Consider the following 18,400-nt stretch of genomic DNA (forward strand, 5'->3'; position numbering starts at 1 on the left):
TCCAGTTCAATATTTTGCATAATAACTTTTAAGAAGACATTGAGGACATGCTAGAGAAACCAATGCATGATATGAACCTGGGAAAGGGAAACAATTTTTTAGGTATCAGAGCCTCAATTAAAATTATTTTAACAGATCGAAATTCAAGGCCTGCATCAGGAAAAAAAAAAGCCAACAAAGAATGAATGGGAATTCCTATAACCCAGGTTAAAAAGATATTTCTAGAACAAGTATACAAGGATATGAATAAAGAGGCAGGTAGTTCATATAAAAATAATTCAGGCTTTTATTGGTCATTACAGGCCAGGAGGATGATGGGTTGCATTTTAAAAAGGGTATTAGTTTCATAAAGATCAAAAGACCTACAAGTTCCACTGAACGCTCTCCTTAGATCACTGCTGTCCAATAGGCTTTCTGTGACGGCAGAAATGTTCTAAATCTGCACCGTCTAAGATAGTAGCCACTAGCACGAGCGGCTACTGAGCACTTGAAATGTAGCTAGCGTGAGTGAGGAACCGCATTTTTAATTTTAGTTAATTTTAGTGATTTAGATAGCCATGGTGGTTAGCGATGCCCATGTTGTACACTGCACCGCTAGGCCATACCTCACAGATAATCTTTGTTTCAGGATGAGGACATCTAGCGGTGAGGTGGTCAGTAAGTGAGAACTCAGATTTAATAAGGACTACAGAAAGTTATTTAAGCTTAGAAATAGGATTATTTGGGGATAATGAGTTCTGTCTTCAAATAGCCTCAGGTGTCCCCTGAGAAGAGGGTCAGATGTCCCTAGTGGCACCCAGGACAGGACAAAGGCCAGTGATGTGAAAACCACAGGGGGCGGGAAGGGGGTTTCTTTCCAATATGAAAGTAAATTTGTAGCACTTTCCCATAGTGAAAAAGGCTGTATCTTGGGTCCTCAGTTTCCTCACCTATAAAATGAGGGCAGTCATCTATACCATTTGTAAGAGTCGTTCCAGCTCTATGATTTTACCTATCAAAGCATGGTAATTTAAAAAATATTTTACTTAATGAATATGAATCTTGAATAGGCGCATCTCTTTATAATATTTTTTAACAGTTACGGGAGACATTTTACCTTCCTTATTTGTATCTGTGAGGGTCTTGGCAGGAAACAGATGGCACACTCAAACTGGATCAGTACGGAAAGTTTCACACAGGGAATATTTACGAAATGAGCAAGCTTCAGGAAAATGCCTAAAAGATGGTGTTGCAGACTATAATTAGCAACATGAAGGAACTGTTAACTCCTGAACACAGCCAACCCATGGAAACCTTCAGGGAAAACAAATGCCTTGGTCTTACCCATCTTCTACCTGCAATCTCCTACCAGCGCCTCCTGTTGGCCAAAGCCAAGTGGAAGCGAGAGAGCAAGAGTTGTCTCGTCCATACAGGATTCCCAGGACACAGGGCAGGATGGAGAGGAAACAACTATGAACGTGGAGGGACAGAAAGAAGGTACTCATCGCAAGTTACCTCCTTTGTCTTTCAACATCCGTATCCACCCTTTTGTCTTGGTAAAAAATTCACATTCCCAACATGAAGTTCCATTAGCAAACATCTTATGTCAACTGGATCATGATTCTGAAACTTCAGTTTCAGAAGAAACTGAAATGTTAGCTACCAGCAGCAATCTTCATGTAAAGTAGTGGGATAAAACGGAGTGAGGAGGGGACAATTAGTTTACCTAAAACACAACAGGAGACCTAAATTGATAACACAGCATGCTTTTACCACCCATTCCATGACCCCCTTTCTCTCTGCCAGCAACTCAGCTGGGCAGGGTTCTTCACCTGCTGGGTGAGCCATACCTTTATTCCTGCAGGGTCCAGAAGTCCAGGCATAGTCCTCCTTGCTCCCACTGATTGTCTTTGGTATCTAGGATCATTCATTTCAGCCAATGCAGTGACTCCCTTATCTGACTATAGGTTCATCAGCATAAGGAACCTAAAAGGATGGAGGTGGGCAGTTTCTACTTCAAATTTAATGGAACTAGAATGTGTTCTCTAATGGAAGCTTTGATCTCTTGAGCACAGGTACTTTCAAAGTCCTCAAGTCCAGAGTCTCTGGGAGGTGAAGCAAATATTTCTCCAGTGGATTATTGGTGTTATGATGAAAGGGATCATTCTCACTTTCATGTTTTGATTCTTTGACCTGTGCATTGTGACTCCCAGGGATACAACACCAAAAATTGGATGCTGATTTAAGTTAAATGCCACATCCTGCATCTTGTTTTTACAGGGAGTGCCACCCAGCTGTTGGTGGGTAGAGGAGCCAAGCCTTCAGTGGGCCATTCCACAAGCCCATTGCTTGTCAGGTCGACTACTTCTCAGGATGGGGAATGTAGTGAATTCTGTAGCCAGGAGGCCATTAACACAACTTTCACCATAAACTGTATTATCTGGGTAGAAGCATTGTTGTGCATTATTATACCATTTTAATGGATAAGGCATACTACAATACCACATAAGTGCTGCTTAAAGGAGCTCTATGAATAGTGATGCAAATACAAACCAAGAATGTGTGTCTAGCATATGAGCATAAATCAAGATCTGCTCCATGATAGAAGGAGTGCAATATTATTTTGCTCCTAGGTAGCTGACTGGTCACACACAGACACAAATACGCACCCACATTGGTGAAGAGGGTCAGATTGGGGCCTTCACCTTCAGCTGCTCAGCACTGGTGAGAGCCAGGTCAGGCTTGGGGAGTCTTCTGAGTTCATGCATGGCTTCTATTGCCACATGCCACCTTGTTTATGAGCCCACCGGGCAAACACCAATGTAGGTGGGGAAAGAGGCTGCCATGCACAGGCTGTGCTGTCCTATCCACGTACTTACTGACTCTCAAGTGGATGGCGTCTGGTAGACATTTACGTGGAATACAAGGACTTTCTTACTTTGTGCTCTGTATAATTTTCCTCCAAGCCTCATTATCATTAATCTCAAAATTTTCTTCTTTCTTATCCCTTTACCATTAGACACACTCATGAGTCAGTATAGATACATATCCCTGGCTATCTCTCCTTGCATATCAAGTAGATAACCAAATGTACTACTCAAATTTCTACCCACCAGGAAAGTTTTCTCACCACGGTCATTCAGGTTAATCCAAGTAGTGCTATGATGTGATATCTACAATGAAGAACCATCTATAAACCAGGCCAGCAGTTTTCTCTCCTTTAGTCATAGGAAACTCCCACGAGGTCATAGGTGTGGGTTGAAGGAAAGAGGGTGAAGAAGTTGAAGTAGCCATCTTGTGAGATCTATCAAACAGGGACAGAAAATGGGATGTGTGCTCCTGTATCATTTAGGTTAACCATTGGTGTCACAATCTCGTAAGTTTCCTCAGAGATAAGGTATTGTTTATTTACTATATTGGGAGTGGGGCAGGATCTTTATGGATCAGGGAACTAAAAAGGGGAATTTGCCTGTTATTAGGTATATTTATTCCCATATGCACCTGGAAGCAGGGAAAGAGCTTTGCTCTTGTTTTTCAGATCCATCAAGCTCAGTGTGAGACAACTTGGACCACCAACTCCTTTACCAAGGCTCTGTATGCTGGATGCCCTGGCATTCAACCCTCAAATTCTTTCTCTTATTTTATATTTCCTCCCGAAATGATTTCAGCTAGTTCCATGGCCTCAAATGCCATCTGTATACTTATGAATCTTAAGTTTTTCTTTCTTAGATCTCACTAGGCTCTAGACCCAAACAGCAAATTGCCCTACCCCACATCTCCCCAAGGATGTCTGAGAAAATCTCAGACTGAGCTCTCCATTCAGTCATCTCCACCCCATATCTGCTCCCTTCCAAGTAAATAACATCAGCAACCACACAATTACTTAAGTTGAGAGAGAGTGAGAGAGTCAAACTCTCCAATGGCTGCCCAATTAAATAGAATAAACTGTAAAAACTGTTACCATGTCCTTAGAAGGTGCCACGTGACCGGGGCTCTGCCTGCCCCTCTGGGATTTCTCTTCAAAACCCTTCTTCATTCACATCATTCCAGACTTTTCTTTCTCTCAAATACCACAAGTTCATCTTGTCTTAGGCCATTTCTACTCCCTGGTCCTTCTGTTTGGAAAACTTTTTCTTCATGCAAACAAGGTGTGGGTGCTGACGGCCATGAGGTATTGATTCCCACGTAAATGTCCTTGAGATGCTGCAACCTGCTCATCATTTTGATAGATCATCAGGTCTCGCCTTAGCTTTTCCCGTCTCAGGAAGGCCTTCCCTGACCGTCCTGCTAAAACAGTCCTAAACCCGACTCCATAGACCCCTGCAGCTGTTTATGACCTTTTGCCTAATTATCACCTACATATCAGTTATCGGGATCTGGAAGCATCTTATTTATCACTTGTTTACGTATTTATTGCTGATGTCTCCCACTTTGAATATAAAGGGTCTTAAGGGACTTGAATGTCTTTTGTTACATCTCTATAACTAGACTAGTTCTCGGTAAGTGGTAGACAATACCTATTTGTTGAATGACCAACTGATTTACAAAGTTACATGGGTCCTCAGAACTGGGGAAGGGAAAGACATCATTTTAAGAGTAATGATTTTGGGGGGCGGACGTAACTCAGTGGGTGAGTACAAGGTCCTGGGCTCAATCCCCGGCACCTATTTAATAAAAAGTAATGCTTTACCTGTCCCTCCCCATACCGTCACTTGTGGTGTAGTCTAGCAGACTCTGACTGCATGTTACTGAGGTTTACAGTCTTAAGCTACACAATCTGGATGTCTCGGAAGTGAAAGAGCGGTTGTTAGGACATGCGCTGTCTGCAAAGCGGCACCCGCGGCTCCGGGCCTGCTGGCACAGTTGGGCAGGACTTGAAGGGTTTCATTACTTGCGTCAACAATTCACTCTGGATAAGCTCTGGCATAAAAAATAAAGCTAACCCCCCTCACACGTAACCTCACATACACCAACTTTCCTCCACACATGACTGAGGCACTGTGGGAGCAATGATTTGAAAGTGGGACCCCCAGGCCCCCCGCATCAAAGTCACACGAGGGCTACTGGCAGCTCAGCCCCCGGAACCCACCTGGAACTGCCGGGGCAGCGCCCTAGGGACCGACCGTGAAAGCCAGCCCCCAGGTGGCTCTCACGCCCCCGGAGAGGCATGGAGGACACCCCACAGACCTACGTGCAAGGGAGCTGTGTGCCCAGGGAAGCAGCAAGGCGAGCGGGAGCAGGAGCACATGCAGCCATGGGCTCTTGGGGAGTCCTCAGCTGACTAAGAGAACTCTCTGACCTAGTTTACTGATGGTTCTGGACAATAGACAGGTACCACCTCAAAGTGGACAGCTGCAGCACTGCAGCCCTTTCTGGGACATCCCTGAAGGACAGTGGTGATGACAAATCCTCCCAGGGTGCAGAGCTTCAAGCACTGCACCTGGCTGCTCGTTTGCTTGGAAGGAGAGACGCCTGAGGTGTGTCTGTGCACTGATTCATGGGCTGTTGCCAGGGGATTGGCTGGACGGTCAGGGACTTGGAAGGAACATGACTGGAAAACTGGTGGCATGGAGGCCCGGAGAAGACGTTTGTGGATAGACTTTCTGAGTGGGCAGAAAACCACGAAGATGCTTGTGTCCCATGTGCATGCTCATCAGAGTGACTTCAGCAGAGGAAGAGTTTAATAATCGAGAGGATAAGGTGACTCCATCTTTGGCTCACACTCAGCGTCTTTCCCCAGCCACTCCTGTCATTGCCCAGTGGACGCATGAACAACGTGGCCATGGAGGGAGAGCCGGAGGTTTTGCAGGGCTCAGCAACATGGACTTCCACGCACCAAGGCAATTCTGGTTACAGTCACCGCTGAGTGCACAACCTGCCAGCAGCAGAGGCCACACTTAGCCCCCATAGGGCACCACCCCCTCAGGTGACCAGACTGCGGCCTGGTGGCCAGTTGATTGTGTTGGACCGCTTCCGTCATGGAAGAGGCAGGGTTTTATTCTAACTGGAATAGACACATATTCCCGATATGGATCTGCCTTCCCTGCACACAGTGTCTCTGCAAAAGCTACCATCTGTGGGCATACAGAATGCCTTAGCCACCATCCTGGCATTCCACACCACATTGCTTCTGATCAAGGAGCCCAATTCACAGGAGATGACGTGTGGGAACGGGCACAAGTTCATGGAATTCACTGGTCTTACCATGTTCCTAATCACCATGAAGCAGCTGGGTTAATAAAATGGTGGCATGGCCTTTTGAAGACTCAACTACATTGCCAATGAGGTGGCAATACCTTACAGGGCTGGGAACGTTCTCCAGGAGGCTATGTTCTGAATCAGATTCCATTCCATGGTGCTCCTTCTCCCATAGCCAGGATTCACAGGTCCAGGAATCAAGGCATTATAATGGGAGTGGCACCACTCATTATTACCCCTAGTGATCCACTAGAAAAATTTTTGGCTTCCTGTCCCTGCAAACTTAAGTTCTGCTGGTCTATAGGTCTTAGTTCCAGGAGAGACAACAATGATTCCATTGGACTGGAAGTTAAGACTGCCACCTGGCCACTTTGGGCTTCTCATGCCTCTGAATCAATAGGCAAAGAAGGGAATTAAGATTGTCCTGGCTGGGGTGATTGATCCTGACTATCAAGGGCAAACAGGACTGCAACTGTACATGGAGGTGAAGAAGAGTGTGCCTGTAACACAGGACGTCTCTTAGTACTGCCGTGCCCTGTGATGAAAGCCAAAGGAAAGCTGCAACAACCCAATCCAGCCAGGACCACCAACGGCCCAGAAACTGCAGGAATGAAGGGCTGGGTCACCCCACCTGGCAAAGAACCACGGCCAGCTGAGGTGCCTGCTGAGGGAAAAGGGAACACGGAACGTGCAGTCGAAGAAGGTAGTGATGAATATGAGTTACGACCCATGATCAGTTATAGAAATGAGGGCTGTAACAGGAATGTTTCCTGTTTTTTTATGAGCATGTTTGTATATGCACATAAAGCAAATATCTTTTTCTTCCCTATCTTATCCCCTTATCATAGGACTTAAGTTGTATTAGCTTCATGTCATAATATTTAGGTTATAGGATATCGAGTTTAAGAGTGATGTGGGAGGGGTGGGGAGGGTATATATGGGGACCTCATATTTTTTGAATGTAACAGTTAAAAGAAAATAAAGAAGAAAGAAAAGAGTGAATATTACCTAAGGACTTGGACCCTATTCTGGGAAGAGTTGGTGTGTTTCTGGTTACATGACAGCTGAGCATTGTTAGGTGGAAATACGACTGTTACTGTTTTGATTTATGGATTAAGTATGGTTTAAGGAGATGTGTATGGCTGCCAGGTTGATAAAGGGTGGACTTGACAGTCACGTCCATGTGTCAGCTTGGCCAGGTGGTGGTGTCCAGCTGGTCAAGCAAGCACAGTCCTGGTTGCTACTGTGAAGACATTTGGTGGACTGACATCATCAGCAGGTTGACTGCACCTGTGGCTGATTACATCTACAGTCAATGGAGGAGTTTGCCTTCAACAATGAGAGAAGTCTCATCCAACCCGTTTAAAAGGAGACGTGATGACTTCAGCAGTCGGAAGAGACACTTTCCATCTTTACCTCAGCTATCCAGCTTCTCCTGGAGAATTCATCAAAAGCCTCCACTGGAGTTCCCAGCTTGCAGCCTGCCCTGCGGAATTTTTATTTGCCCACCCCAATTTATAATTCCTATAACGATCTCGACACTTAGAGGTTTCCCTTGTCAGTTGTTTCCCTAAAGAACCCAGCTAAGACAATGTTGAGTGAAACTGGGCAACTGGGGGTCAGAGAAGAGCCCCCAGCCCTAGAGGAAGCTGTGAGTGGTCGGTGGGGAGAGGGCCGGTGTGATCGGGGTCCGCACAGCAGGGTGTGGGGGGCACGTCCAGGAGAGGGAGCCACCTGTGAGGAGGAGGGAGCTTGTGGGGTCTGCTTGAGAATACAGCATGACGCTATTCTCCCAGGGCCAGTTCACTGTGTCGAGCTCAAACCTGAGTAAGTAGCTTTGCCTGATTTAAAGGTATGGCGTGATTCTGATTTTTTTAAAAAATCACCATGGATGTGACAGGTGTGTAGAAATTCTTGAAGTTCCAAGAACTAGTGGTGCACCTGTTTTCCAAAAAGTTCAATCCTGGTATTTCCCATTTGGGAGAAAATGACCATGAGGCTTCCCCCCCAAGTTCTTTTAGAGCTCCTCCGTTTATGTCACAGCACTTAGAAAGAGCCTATAAAACCAGAGACGAAACGTCAGGCAGTGTGCATCACTGGACTGGAGCCTTTTATTAGAACAAGCATTTCTCATGGCTGTAAGCGAAGCATCAGGATTCGCCAAGCTGACACCCATCTTCTCGAGGCCACGAAGGGGCCGGAAGGGAAAGCCCCCACCCGTGTCTAGAGCCAGCAGGGCACTTCCGTGAGCGATTCACCGAGGCCGTCAGTGTCTGCAAATACTAAGGCACTGGAGGGGACGCGCGCGTGCGGCAGGACAGGGCGCGGGGAAGGAACTCCCAGCATCACCCGCTCCTGTCCAGCAATCTGCCGGTTTAATTCCTTAGCTTCTATGGTGGGCACCCAGACCGAAGAAGAGCAGGCAGCGTGTACATTAACTTCATTTAGACCACAAATGATACAAAAGATTCAGGGTTCGACTCCCGTTATGACTAATTAGAAGATAAATTCACATTCGATCAACTTGTCGCAGGGCTTTAAGCAAATCATACCTCGATGAGCCAGAGCTTTAAAAGCGCCTTTACCCCTCGTGCACTTGGAAAGCTCCCGATCGAGGAGAATCACAGAAGACCGGCCGGGCTGCTGGCAGTGACCCCGTCGTCATCTCGGGGCCTGGCCGCGGGGCAGCGGGTCCTTCCGAATTCCGATGGGACAGGACACCCCCGTGCCCCCCAGGCCGCAGTAGCCGCCCGGGTTCTTGCTCAGGTACTGCTGGTGGTAGTCCTCGGCGTAGAAGAAGGCCTGGCCCTGGCGCAGGTCGGTGGTGATGGCGCCGAAGCCGCTCTGGGTGAGCACCTGCGGGGAGAAGAGGCGCTCAGGCCCGGGAGTGCCACGGGGATGGCGGAGGAGCGAGGGCGCGGCCCGTGGCCTAGGCAGGGTCAAGGCTGGTCGGGGCTGCAGCGGCCACCTCCCGGCTGCACTGGCCTGTCGAGCCCCGGGCCCCTGGCCTCCGTCCACCCGACTCGAAGCCCGGGGCTCTGCCTCCGTCGCTGATCCCTCCCTGCTCACCACTGCCGCTCGCTGCCTGCCGGGGCTGCGCGTTGGCCTGCGGGCTGCGGGAGACAGGCCCGCACCGCCCAGTGGACGCAGCAGCCGGGCGGCTCCCTGCGGCCCTGGAGCCTCAAGGGGTCAGGCGCCCTGCCAGGGTGCCCTGAGGACAGCAGCTCAGGGGGCGCTGGGCCCAGGCTGGAGCCGGGGGGCTGGGAAGGGGAGGACGTGCGGGGGCCTGCAGCCACTGTCACGGCCTCTCCCGCCTCATTCAGTCCTGAGGTCGGGACGCCTGCCGCGGGAGAGCACCAGGTGCGGGAGAGCACCAGGCGCAGGAGCAGCCGCTGGAGGGGAGCAGGCCCTGTAGGTGGAGGGGGCCAGCGCACATGCCCGGCCTGCTCCTCTGCACCTGCAGTGGCCCCGGTTCCTCCTCGCAGGCTGCTTGGCGCATCAGTGCACGGGACAGGCTCACTCACCTCTGTGACGCTAGGGGGCACGAGGTGCAAGGAGCAGCTGGACGTGCTCCCTAAGGACATGCCTGGGCTCTGGTGGGTCCACTGGAGACGGAGTCCTCGAATCCATCAGCACAGTAAACCCAACGTTGATACTCAGCATTATTCCACTGCTTAAGCTTTTCTGAGAACTTTCACCTCTATCCTGCCTTTTTTTTTTTTTTTTTTGGCACCTCTCGTCCTCTGAGCCACAGCGCGGCAGATGGCCGATCTTAGAGCAAGCGGCTCTGAGCTGGTAAGGAAGAGGATTCCAGCAAGGAGGCCTGGGACCAGGCAGCCCAACAGAGCCGGCTTTCCCAGAGGGTTAGAAACGAGGCGAGGAGCCAGGCTAACGTCATCAGTTTTGACTATTTTCTTTGTAAACTAGCAATTATGGAGGGTTTCTCCTACGTCACACTCTCCGCTAGCCTTCACACGTGGTAATTTTAGCCTCACAAGCACCCTAAGAAGGAAGCTCTAGCCTCCTCGTATTTAGAGTGCATGCCGCTACTGTTCCTCTGTCCCCAGCGTTCTCAGCTCGCCCTGGAGTTACATGGGCTGAAAGCTCGCTAACTACATTTCCCAGGGTCAGGTGTGTGATGTTCCAGAATGGATTCCACCAACAAGAGAGGCTCACGCGATATCTGGGAGACTAAACGAAGGGAGAAGCTGTCTCTGCAGAGACGCGGCTGAGAGGGGGCGCAGGGACCTGCCCAGCAGCCTGAGGCTTGGCGCCCGCCGGCCAGACCCCGGGGACCATCGCTTTGGTGCCGTGGGCAGCTGAAGTCCCTGCGGCGGTGAGGCTGGCAATCCCGTGACCTCTTGTATCCTGAAGTCCAGGGCGGTTCTCCCTGCCCGTCCCTCCCACAGCCTTCCAGCCACTCTGATACTGCGCGGTCCCCACCTTACACCCATCCTCCACGATGTGCCAAGGACACTTTTCTGATCCTGGAGAGCGTGGCCTTTGGGACCAAGACTGTTTACAGGACGCGGCACCCCGAGGACGGGACCCTGGGGCCGGGCGGCTGGACCTGGTCGGGTCTGAGGTTCGTGACGGCCTCTTTCCGAGTGGAAATGGACAGGTGTCCCCGGTGTGTGGTGGCACATCGGTCCTTAAGCGCCCCGAGCATCTGCCTGTAGGGAAGGGCCTGGGGGGAGGCTGGGGCGCCGAGGCTGCGGCAGCGGCCATCGTGGGAAACAGAGGCGGGGGGCGTGGTGGCCATTGCGGGGAACAGAGGCGGGGGCGCGCGGGCCATCGCGGGGAACGGAGGGGGGGGGGCGGTGGCCATCGCGGGGAACGGAGGCGGGGGGGCGTGGTGGCCATCACGGGGAACGGAGGCGGGGGGCGCGTGGGCCATCGCGGGGAACAGAGGCGGGGGGCACGTGGGCCGCTGCTGCAGGAGCCCTGAGTGCGGCGGGCTGTGGCAGCCGGGCAGGCCTGGGCACTATGGCCCGAGGCCTGGCCAGAGTCAGAACCCCATGACCAGCTGCAAGCCCCCTGTCCCCTGCGCTGTGCCAGGTACCAACCCAAAGCCTTGGCCCTGAGGCTCGGGGGTCACCAATGGAGCCTGCGGCCCCCTGAGGCTCGAGCCCCAGGTAACGGGGCTCCTCGGAGTGGGGACCCTTGCTCCAGACGCTGCTCACGCAGGCGCGCCTTGCCGCTGGCCCCGTGTGGCCCCCACGCAGCGCGGCTCCTGACGCTGCTCTGAGCGCCCCCACCCCGACCTCACGTGCCCCATGCGGCCTGCGCTGCCTCCTTTCCACGTGCGCCCCTCCCTGTCCCCTTCCTGCCTCACGCCCGGGCGCCGCCTACCCGTCCCCTCCCTGCCTGGGCCTCTCCGTGGTGGCAGCACCGGAGCCGCCCCTGCAGCCCCTTCCCGGCGCTGTCCTCGGCCAGCAGGGGGAGGCTTCCTCGGGGCCACTCTGGGGGCAAGGGAGGGGACCCGGGCAGCGACAAGGGACCCGGGCAGCGACAAGGCCGGGCGCTCTGGCCACCCTCCCTGTCACCACCGCCCCCGCGCCCTCGGGGCCCAGCGCAGCTGAGGGAGGCTGCGGGCCCGACAGCGCCCGGCCACGGCCACCAGATGGCAGGCGCGTCTCTTCCCTGCAGGAGGCTGCGGCTGCGGCGGCGAGCTGGCGGGGGCAGAGCGGGCCTGGGGGCGGCCCTGCCGTGGGGACCCGTGCACGCCCCACCGCCCACGCCTCCCCCCCCCCCCCCCCCCCCGTGCCCTTCCCTGCGTGAACTCCTCTCCATCCCTCAGGGCCCCCATCTAGCGGGCCACCTCTGGGCTGTCCTGCTTCTCGGCAGCAGCTGCCGTCCAAGCCCCAACACGGGAGCGCCCGCAGTGATGGCGCCTGCCCGGGGCAGCCAGCCTCAACCGCTCCGGCCCGTCAGTCACCCTCCTGGCAGCGCCCGCGGCGAGCTCCTCGAGAGCGCACGCCTTCTCCACCTCGGCTGCGCGCTGTGGAGACGCCAGCGAGGGATCGGAGCATGGACCGGCCGCGCTGGGGGTGCCAGGTGCTCCTGGCCTGGGCGCTGGGCCCGTGGGCACCGCCCGTCGCTGGGGAAGCCAGGGTGCCCCGCGGGATGAGGACGGGCAGGGAGGGGGCTGGGGCTCCGGACTCTCGGGCCCTCCTTGTCCAGGCCAGCTGGGCCCGGGGCGATGGCGTTCCTGCACCGAGGGGCGGCGGCAGTCGGGGAGGGCCGAGGCTTGGAGGTGGCGGTCCTGAGCAAAGCCAGTGCTCTCCCGGGGCGGGTGGGCGGCAGGGGGAGTGGGCGGTGAAGACGGTTATCCCCGGGGACCCCAAGGCCATGACAAATGTGGCCTCCAGGTGGCGGGGGTTCCCTCTGTGGCTGCGCCACACACTGCGGCGTCCCCGGGCGCGAGCGGGTCCACCGCGCACCACGGCGTCCACGGGCGCAAGCAGGTCATAAGCAGGTTGCGGGGTCCCAGGCGGGCGTGAGGGGTCCCGGGCATGCCCCCTGGATAAGCCGCTGCCCCAGCCCGGCGCTTCCCCGCCTCTGCTCCGGAGACCGTGTGCCCTCCTCGGAGGCCGCCCCGTCCCCTCTGGGTGCAGAATGAATCAGTAGGAAGGACCTGCGAGGTCAGCCCCACGTGACGTCCCCCGTGAGCCGCCAGCCTCCGCGGGCTCGCCGGCCGCCCCCGCTGCCCAGGCCAGCTCCCGCCCCGCTCACTTCCCTCTCCAGCCCCCAGCCGCCCACCCCGGCACCGCTTCAGGGAGGAAGGAGCTGGGCCTAAATCCCCCCACGCCTCTTTTTTTTCTCAAAACGATGATCTAAGGCTCTTTGTTTGTGGCATTTTTTTCTTGCTGATCTTTTTAGAGGGAGGGAGATCTAATTAAAATAACCACGTGGGAGGGGCACTGGTTGGGGGACTTGCTGGAAGGTCACCTAATGGGATGATAAGTCGCTCTCTTTTGACAGACCCCTGCCCCGCTTCTGTCTGAGGTGGCCCAGGAAGCCCCCCGCCCTTCGTGCTCTTGTTTTCTTGCTGGAAGCAGCTCTGCTCTCTGTAAGATGGGGACAACCCTTGCTCAGCGCGCTGTTGCGAGGCTTAGCAACGGCGCTTGCCCAGGGCACTCCCAGCGGCGGGCGCGTCTCACTGCTCGTCCCGTCGGCTCACTGCTTTCTCAGCCTGGCTCCCAGCGTGGAGAAGAGCTGGCCGCATGACTTCCCCTCCTTAAGCCTCGCTTACACCCAGGCGCTCCCCTCCTCTGCAGCTGAGCAGCAGCTCTCGGGGGAGTGAGAGAAAGGGGGTGTCAACAGGCTGTGGTCACCTCCCAGCGCCCAAAGAGCCTCGGGCCTGCAGCCCCAGCCTGGCCTGCTGGGCGCCTCGTGCACACGAGGAAGGAGCCGGGTCGCTGGCTCTAGCTGCTGTGCCAGTGGGAGCAGAGCGGGCCAAGTCCATCCCGCACGGGCTGTCGGTCGGAAGCCTGACCTTAATGAAGTTCATGGGCACGGGGTCTGACAAGCTCATCACAGCACGGCTGAGATTCTTCAATGCCAGCTACACTCAGCATTTTGCATGGAAATGTTTCTGCACCAGCCAGGAAGCGTGTTCCTGAAGGCCCTGGTGCAGGATCAGTGGGAGAGTTTAAAAATGTACCAAGGGGGAAGCGGACTTGGCCCAGTGGTTAGGGCATCCCCCTACCACATGGGAGGTCCACGGTTCAAACCCCGGGCCTCCTTGACGCGTGTGGAGCTGGCCCATGTGCAGTGCTGATACGTGCAAGGAGTGCCCTGCCACGCAGGGGTGTCCCCCGCGTAGGGGAGCCCCACGCGCAAGGAGTGCACCCTGTAAGGAGAGCCGCCCAGCGCAAAAGAAAGTGCAGCCTGCCCAGGAATGGTGCCGCACACACAGAGAGCTGACGCAGCAAGATGAAGCAACAAAAAGAAACACAGATTCCTGTGCTGCTGACAACAACAGAAGCGGACAAAGACGACACAGCAAATAGACACAGAGAACAGACAACTGGGGGGGGGGGTTGGGGGGGAAGGAGAGAGAAATAAATTTAAAAAATGTTTAAAAAAATAAATGTACCAAGGCACAACGCAGCGTTACCCCATCCCTCACCTGTCTACGACTGCAGCTTCCAGAGGCCCTCCACACCTCGTGTTTCTTGCGAGCCTTCCCCTGAGGCTGAGACAAGACTGTTCATACTTCTCGGCCTGAGGACAGTGGTGCTCAGAGAGGGAAGAGGTTTGTCCAAAGCCGCTTGAAACGGAGCTGGGCCTAGAACCACCACCTGCAGGCTGTTCCCATTACTCACACTTTTCCCTTAGAGAGTGACGGTTTATTTAAAAATAGCCAAGAGTTCTAGAAACGGATCAGGCAGTATTGAGGCACACCCTCTCTCCGCGCTGCTCAAAGCCCGTGGCACACCCCGCACAGGTCGCCTCATGTCTAAGTGGCAACACGACACATCTTGCCCCACGCCAAGCTTACTGCAGTCCCTTAGGCAGCTCCTGGCGCGACCCGGCCAGTGGCCTCCTGACAACGGAGAGCTCCTTTAAAGACCTGCAGAAAGCAGTGCAAAATGAAAACCCCGGCTGCGCGCGCGGCTCGGGCATTCTCAGCCGAGCCCACGCGTCGATGACTCTGTGTGAAGACGGGCAGTGAAGCGGACAGCTTGCCCGAGACCACCTCTCAGGACGAGAGCGGCCATGGCCCCCGTCCACTTGGAGGAAATTGTGCCCTCCCTATACAGAATTCCAGAAGCTTCCGGCGGATCCCCGGGTCCCCAGGGACGACAGAGACGCGCCCAATGTGTGGGGGGCAGAGTCCGCCCCTCAAGGGCCAGGCTCGGAAGCTGGTTTCTAACGCCCACCGCAGGGTGTCCTGGGCCCTCTCACGTGCTTTTTCCTGCACTTTTTCATTTCATCATGCAGCACCCTGCAGGAGTGGGGGGATCACTATTGGAACTACGCCCACGTGCAAATTCCAAGAGGCCCAGACCTTGCTCAAGTTCACAGGCCTGGGGAGTGGGCGGTGGGTCTGGGATGAGAATTCAGGCCTGGCTGCCCGGACCCCACCTCCTGCTGGCACACAGGCGGCCCCAGAATGTGGGGCTGCAGGGGAGGCGAGACCCCGGATGCTGGACCTAAGCTGTCCTGCAGGGTCAGAGGCACGGCGGTCACTAAGGAGCCACAGAAGCCGGGGCCGGGCTCCACAGAGGACAGAGCGGAGGGGCTAGCTCTAGAGATGCTGGGCCAGGCCACAGTCAGGGCCCACCGAGGCCTCCATGTGCCTCACCAAAGCTGGGGGGCTGTGCTTGCATGTGCACGTGTATGCACACTTGCCCGTGAGTCTGCACCCATAGGTGTATGCAGGTACCTGCACTCGGGTGGCTTGACTTGCAGACACTGTTCCCTTTTTAGAAGACGCATCAGTGCAAGGAAGAAACTTTACCTTATAATAGTGTTTCTTAGCATGTGGGGGCCGGGGATTCTCTGGGAACCTGATGAACATTGTCATACTCTTTCCACACAATCCACCAACACTGGCTTGTGATTTCAAGGTTCTCTGACTCTGGAGTTCAACCATTAGCGCCCCTGGCCTTGAGACCTGACGGCCAAGTCCAAAGTCGTCATGGAAACTGCCCGTCCTCCAGGATTTACTATTCGAGAAGCGCGGGAAACACGCAGACGCATCCAACTAGCAATGAACATTTTCAAGACAGATGACCCTGATTTTGATCACAGCTTGAAGGCCCCTGTAGCAATGAGCGACGTCTGTCCTTGCTAGAGGCCAAGTCGCCAGCAAGGCAAGGCAGCACCTGCAGGTCAAACCTCATCAGAGTCAAAGGTGTCAGAGCCCCAGGAAGTCGGACCCAAGCAAGGTGGTTCTCCTCCACCCACCAAAAGGACTTGCCTTCAGTGTGGGGTTTTTATACAACCATTTGTAAAATTATATGCGTATCTCATTTTATGATCCTCAGAACAATTTAATTATATGAAATTAGTTTTCTGGAACTGACATCCAGTTGATGGTACTGAGCCCATGGGAAATTGGGGTTTGACTCCCAAGAGCTCGACTGGAAGCTTGTCCGGGAGCCAAGCAGGTCTCCTTAGAGGAAGGGGAGCCGTGAGCCCAGATGCGGGTCCTCGCCCGCCCTGAGCAGCTGCGGGGAGCGTGGCCGTCACTGCCTGGCGCCTCCTGTGGCCACCGGAGACCCGCAGTACTTGCAGGTGCAACAGGATCTAATTCTGTGCTCCGCTCCCACCCTGTACACATGCGCACGTGCACAGACACACGTACTGCACACGCCCTGTGCTGGCTCAGCAAGGCTCAGCCAATGCCAATGCCCAAATTTTGTTTTATTTCATAGGCAGCTTCTGGCTGACCAGGTCCCTATCAATCACAAATCCTGGGGAAGGACAGCCCACGGCTGGCATGGCTTTGAAATAAACCCCCAGAGATAAAAACACCATCTCTTCGGAGCTGAGTGCAGGCACATGTGTTTCTGGTAGGGATGGCACACAGCGCCCCCAGCTCGGCCGTGGTCAGGAGGGCTGGCTCTGCCAACGAGCAGGCTTGCTCTGCCCTGGGTGGCTCGGCCACACGGGGAGAGAAGGCCCTGGTTCTCATTGCCAAGGGCTCCGAGCCCACGGGCGCCCAGGCTCTGGGCTAATGGAGCCCCGTGCGTCCATCAAGCCCTGGTGGTGCACGCAGAGGAGGAGGAGTTAGAGCGAGCACAGCTCGCTCAGTGGCGGGCACACGCAGAGGGTGCTCAAGGGCCAACAGCCTTCGTAAGGCCCAGTCAGAGCCACTGACCCTTCCGTTCTGCACAGCTCACGGGGGAGAGCGGAACAGAGGCGGTGTGAGCAGCCCTAGTGGGACCCCTTTCCAAGCTCGCTTACGCCAGCGGTGGCCTCCACCTGGAAGAGCTGCTGTCCTTTCCCAGACTCCGCAGTTTTGGGGACAGTTAGTGGCTTTCGTTATTTATTCCTCGAGGTAAATCACCAGGGTCTTCTGACCCCTAAGGACAATTGTCTCAGTTTATAATGTCTCTGCAGGGGCACGGGAACTTCCTGCTGTAGAGACCTCTCCCTGCAGAGAGCAGAGCCGGGGAGGAGGGAGAGTGCAGTTTGCCCATGAGACAATAAGCCCCTCGCCTAAAAGGGTGGACTCTGGCCCAGCAGCCTGCTGGAAATGCGAACTCCGGGCCCCTCCGAGCTGTGGAGTCCTAACCATCTCCCGGAGAGTCACACGCGCACTGCCGCTGGACGTAGAGCTGCCCCCGAGGACGCGCGTGCAGGCTGCGTGACTGCTCATGAAACCCCTTCCTGCCCTCTTCGAGTCAGCGTACTATGGGACTTGATCGGCCAATACCCTGCCAGGGAGAGCGACGTGTGTCATTTCGGGGCAGGAGCTTTCCAAAGCTGGTGTGAGTTTCTCTGCTCCCCAACCCTGCCCCGTCACCACAGGGACCAGCCGGTGGGGTTCTTAGTCAGGGGGCCCTGGAACAGGGCAGGTTCAGGAGCGCCGAGTAGGGCTCCTCTATCACCCAGTTCTGGTACAAGGACACTGACATCTGGGAGCAGATTGGGAGCCCCAAATCGCATGACTTACTTTCTCTCATTGGTCTCTCTGGTTGCCCGGGGAGTGATGCGGCCAGGTGTCTAGGAGGCTCAGAGGGTGTGAGCCAGCCACGGGACTCCTCTGCAGACATGTCATTTTAATTCTCTAACTTGGCCTCAATCGTCCTCAGAGGCATTTCTTACGTGCCTAGGACTGTGCTAGGCATTAGAAATAAGACAGCTGGTCGACCCCGCTCGGCTGGGCTGGGCTGGGCCAGCAGCGCTGAGCCCTGGCCGGACACGGTCTTGGGAGAGAGGGGGACCTGGGGACGCCCGCTTCCAGCAGGAGAGCGGCTAAGGGACCACTGGCCTAACTTGCCCCAGATGCTCTGTGCTCTCCACCCACAGTGTGATGTATGGCAGTCGCACGTGCGAGGGCTACTGGTTCCTAGGGTTGAGCTTTCCTTTGAGGTCTGCTGTTTCTGCAAAGGACTCTGAGTGGTTCGGGATGAGTTTTCCCTCCACGGCTTTCAGGTCATGGAAAGCGGAGCTCACTCTCTCTCGTTACATTGTCTATATCTCTGTCCATTTTTTCATATTGGAAGTCAATTAACTGCAACCTCTGTTTTCGTTACACTCTTGG

General features: G+C 54.8%; 1 protein-coding gene across 6 annotated transcripts in view; it reads right to left on the minus strand.

Moving 5' to 3' along the window:
- Positions 1 to 8,261: 8,261 nt before the first annotated feature.
- The window catches only part of MSRA (methionine sulfoxide reductase A), a 421,979-nt gene continuing 411,840 nt past the window's right edge, over positions 8,262 to 18,400 (minus strand). For all 6 annotated transcript variants that reach the window (XM_058288045.2, XM_071211861.1, XM_071211860.1 and 3 more), the window contains one exon: positions 8,262 to 9,033. In XM_058288045.2, coding sequence (XP_058144028.1) covers positions 8,839 to 9,033 — 195 coding nt within the window. In that variant the 3' untranslated portion in view covers positions 8,262 to 8,838. The remainder of the gene's footprint in view (positions 9,034 to 18,400) is intronic.

This window comes from Dasypus novemcinctus, chromosome 25 (genome assembly GCF_030445035.2).
Source record: "Dasypus novemcinctus isolate mDasNov1 chromosome 25, mDasNov1.1.hap2, whole genome shotgun sequence".
NCBI lineage: Eukaryota > Metazoa > Chordata > Mammalia > Cingulata > Dasypodidae > Dasypus > Dasypus novemcinctus.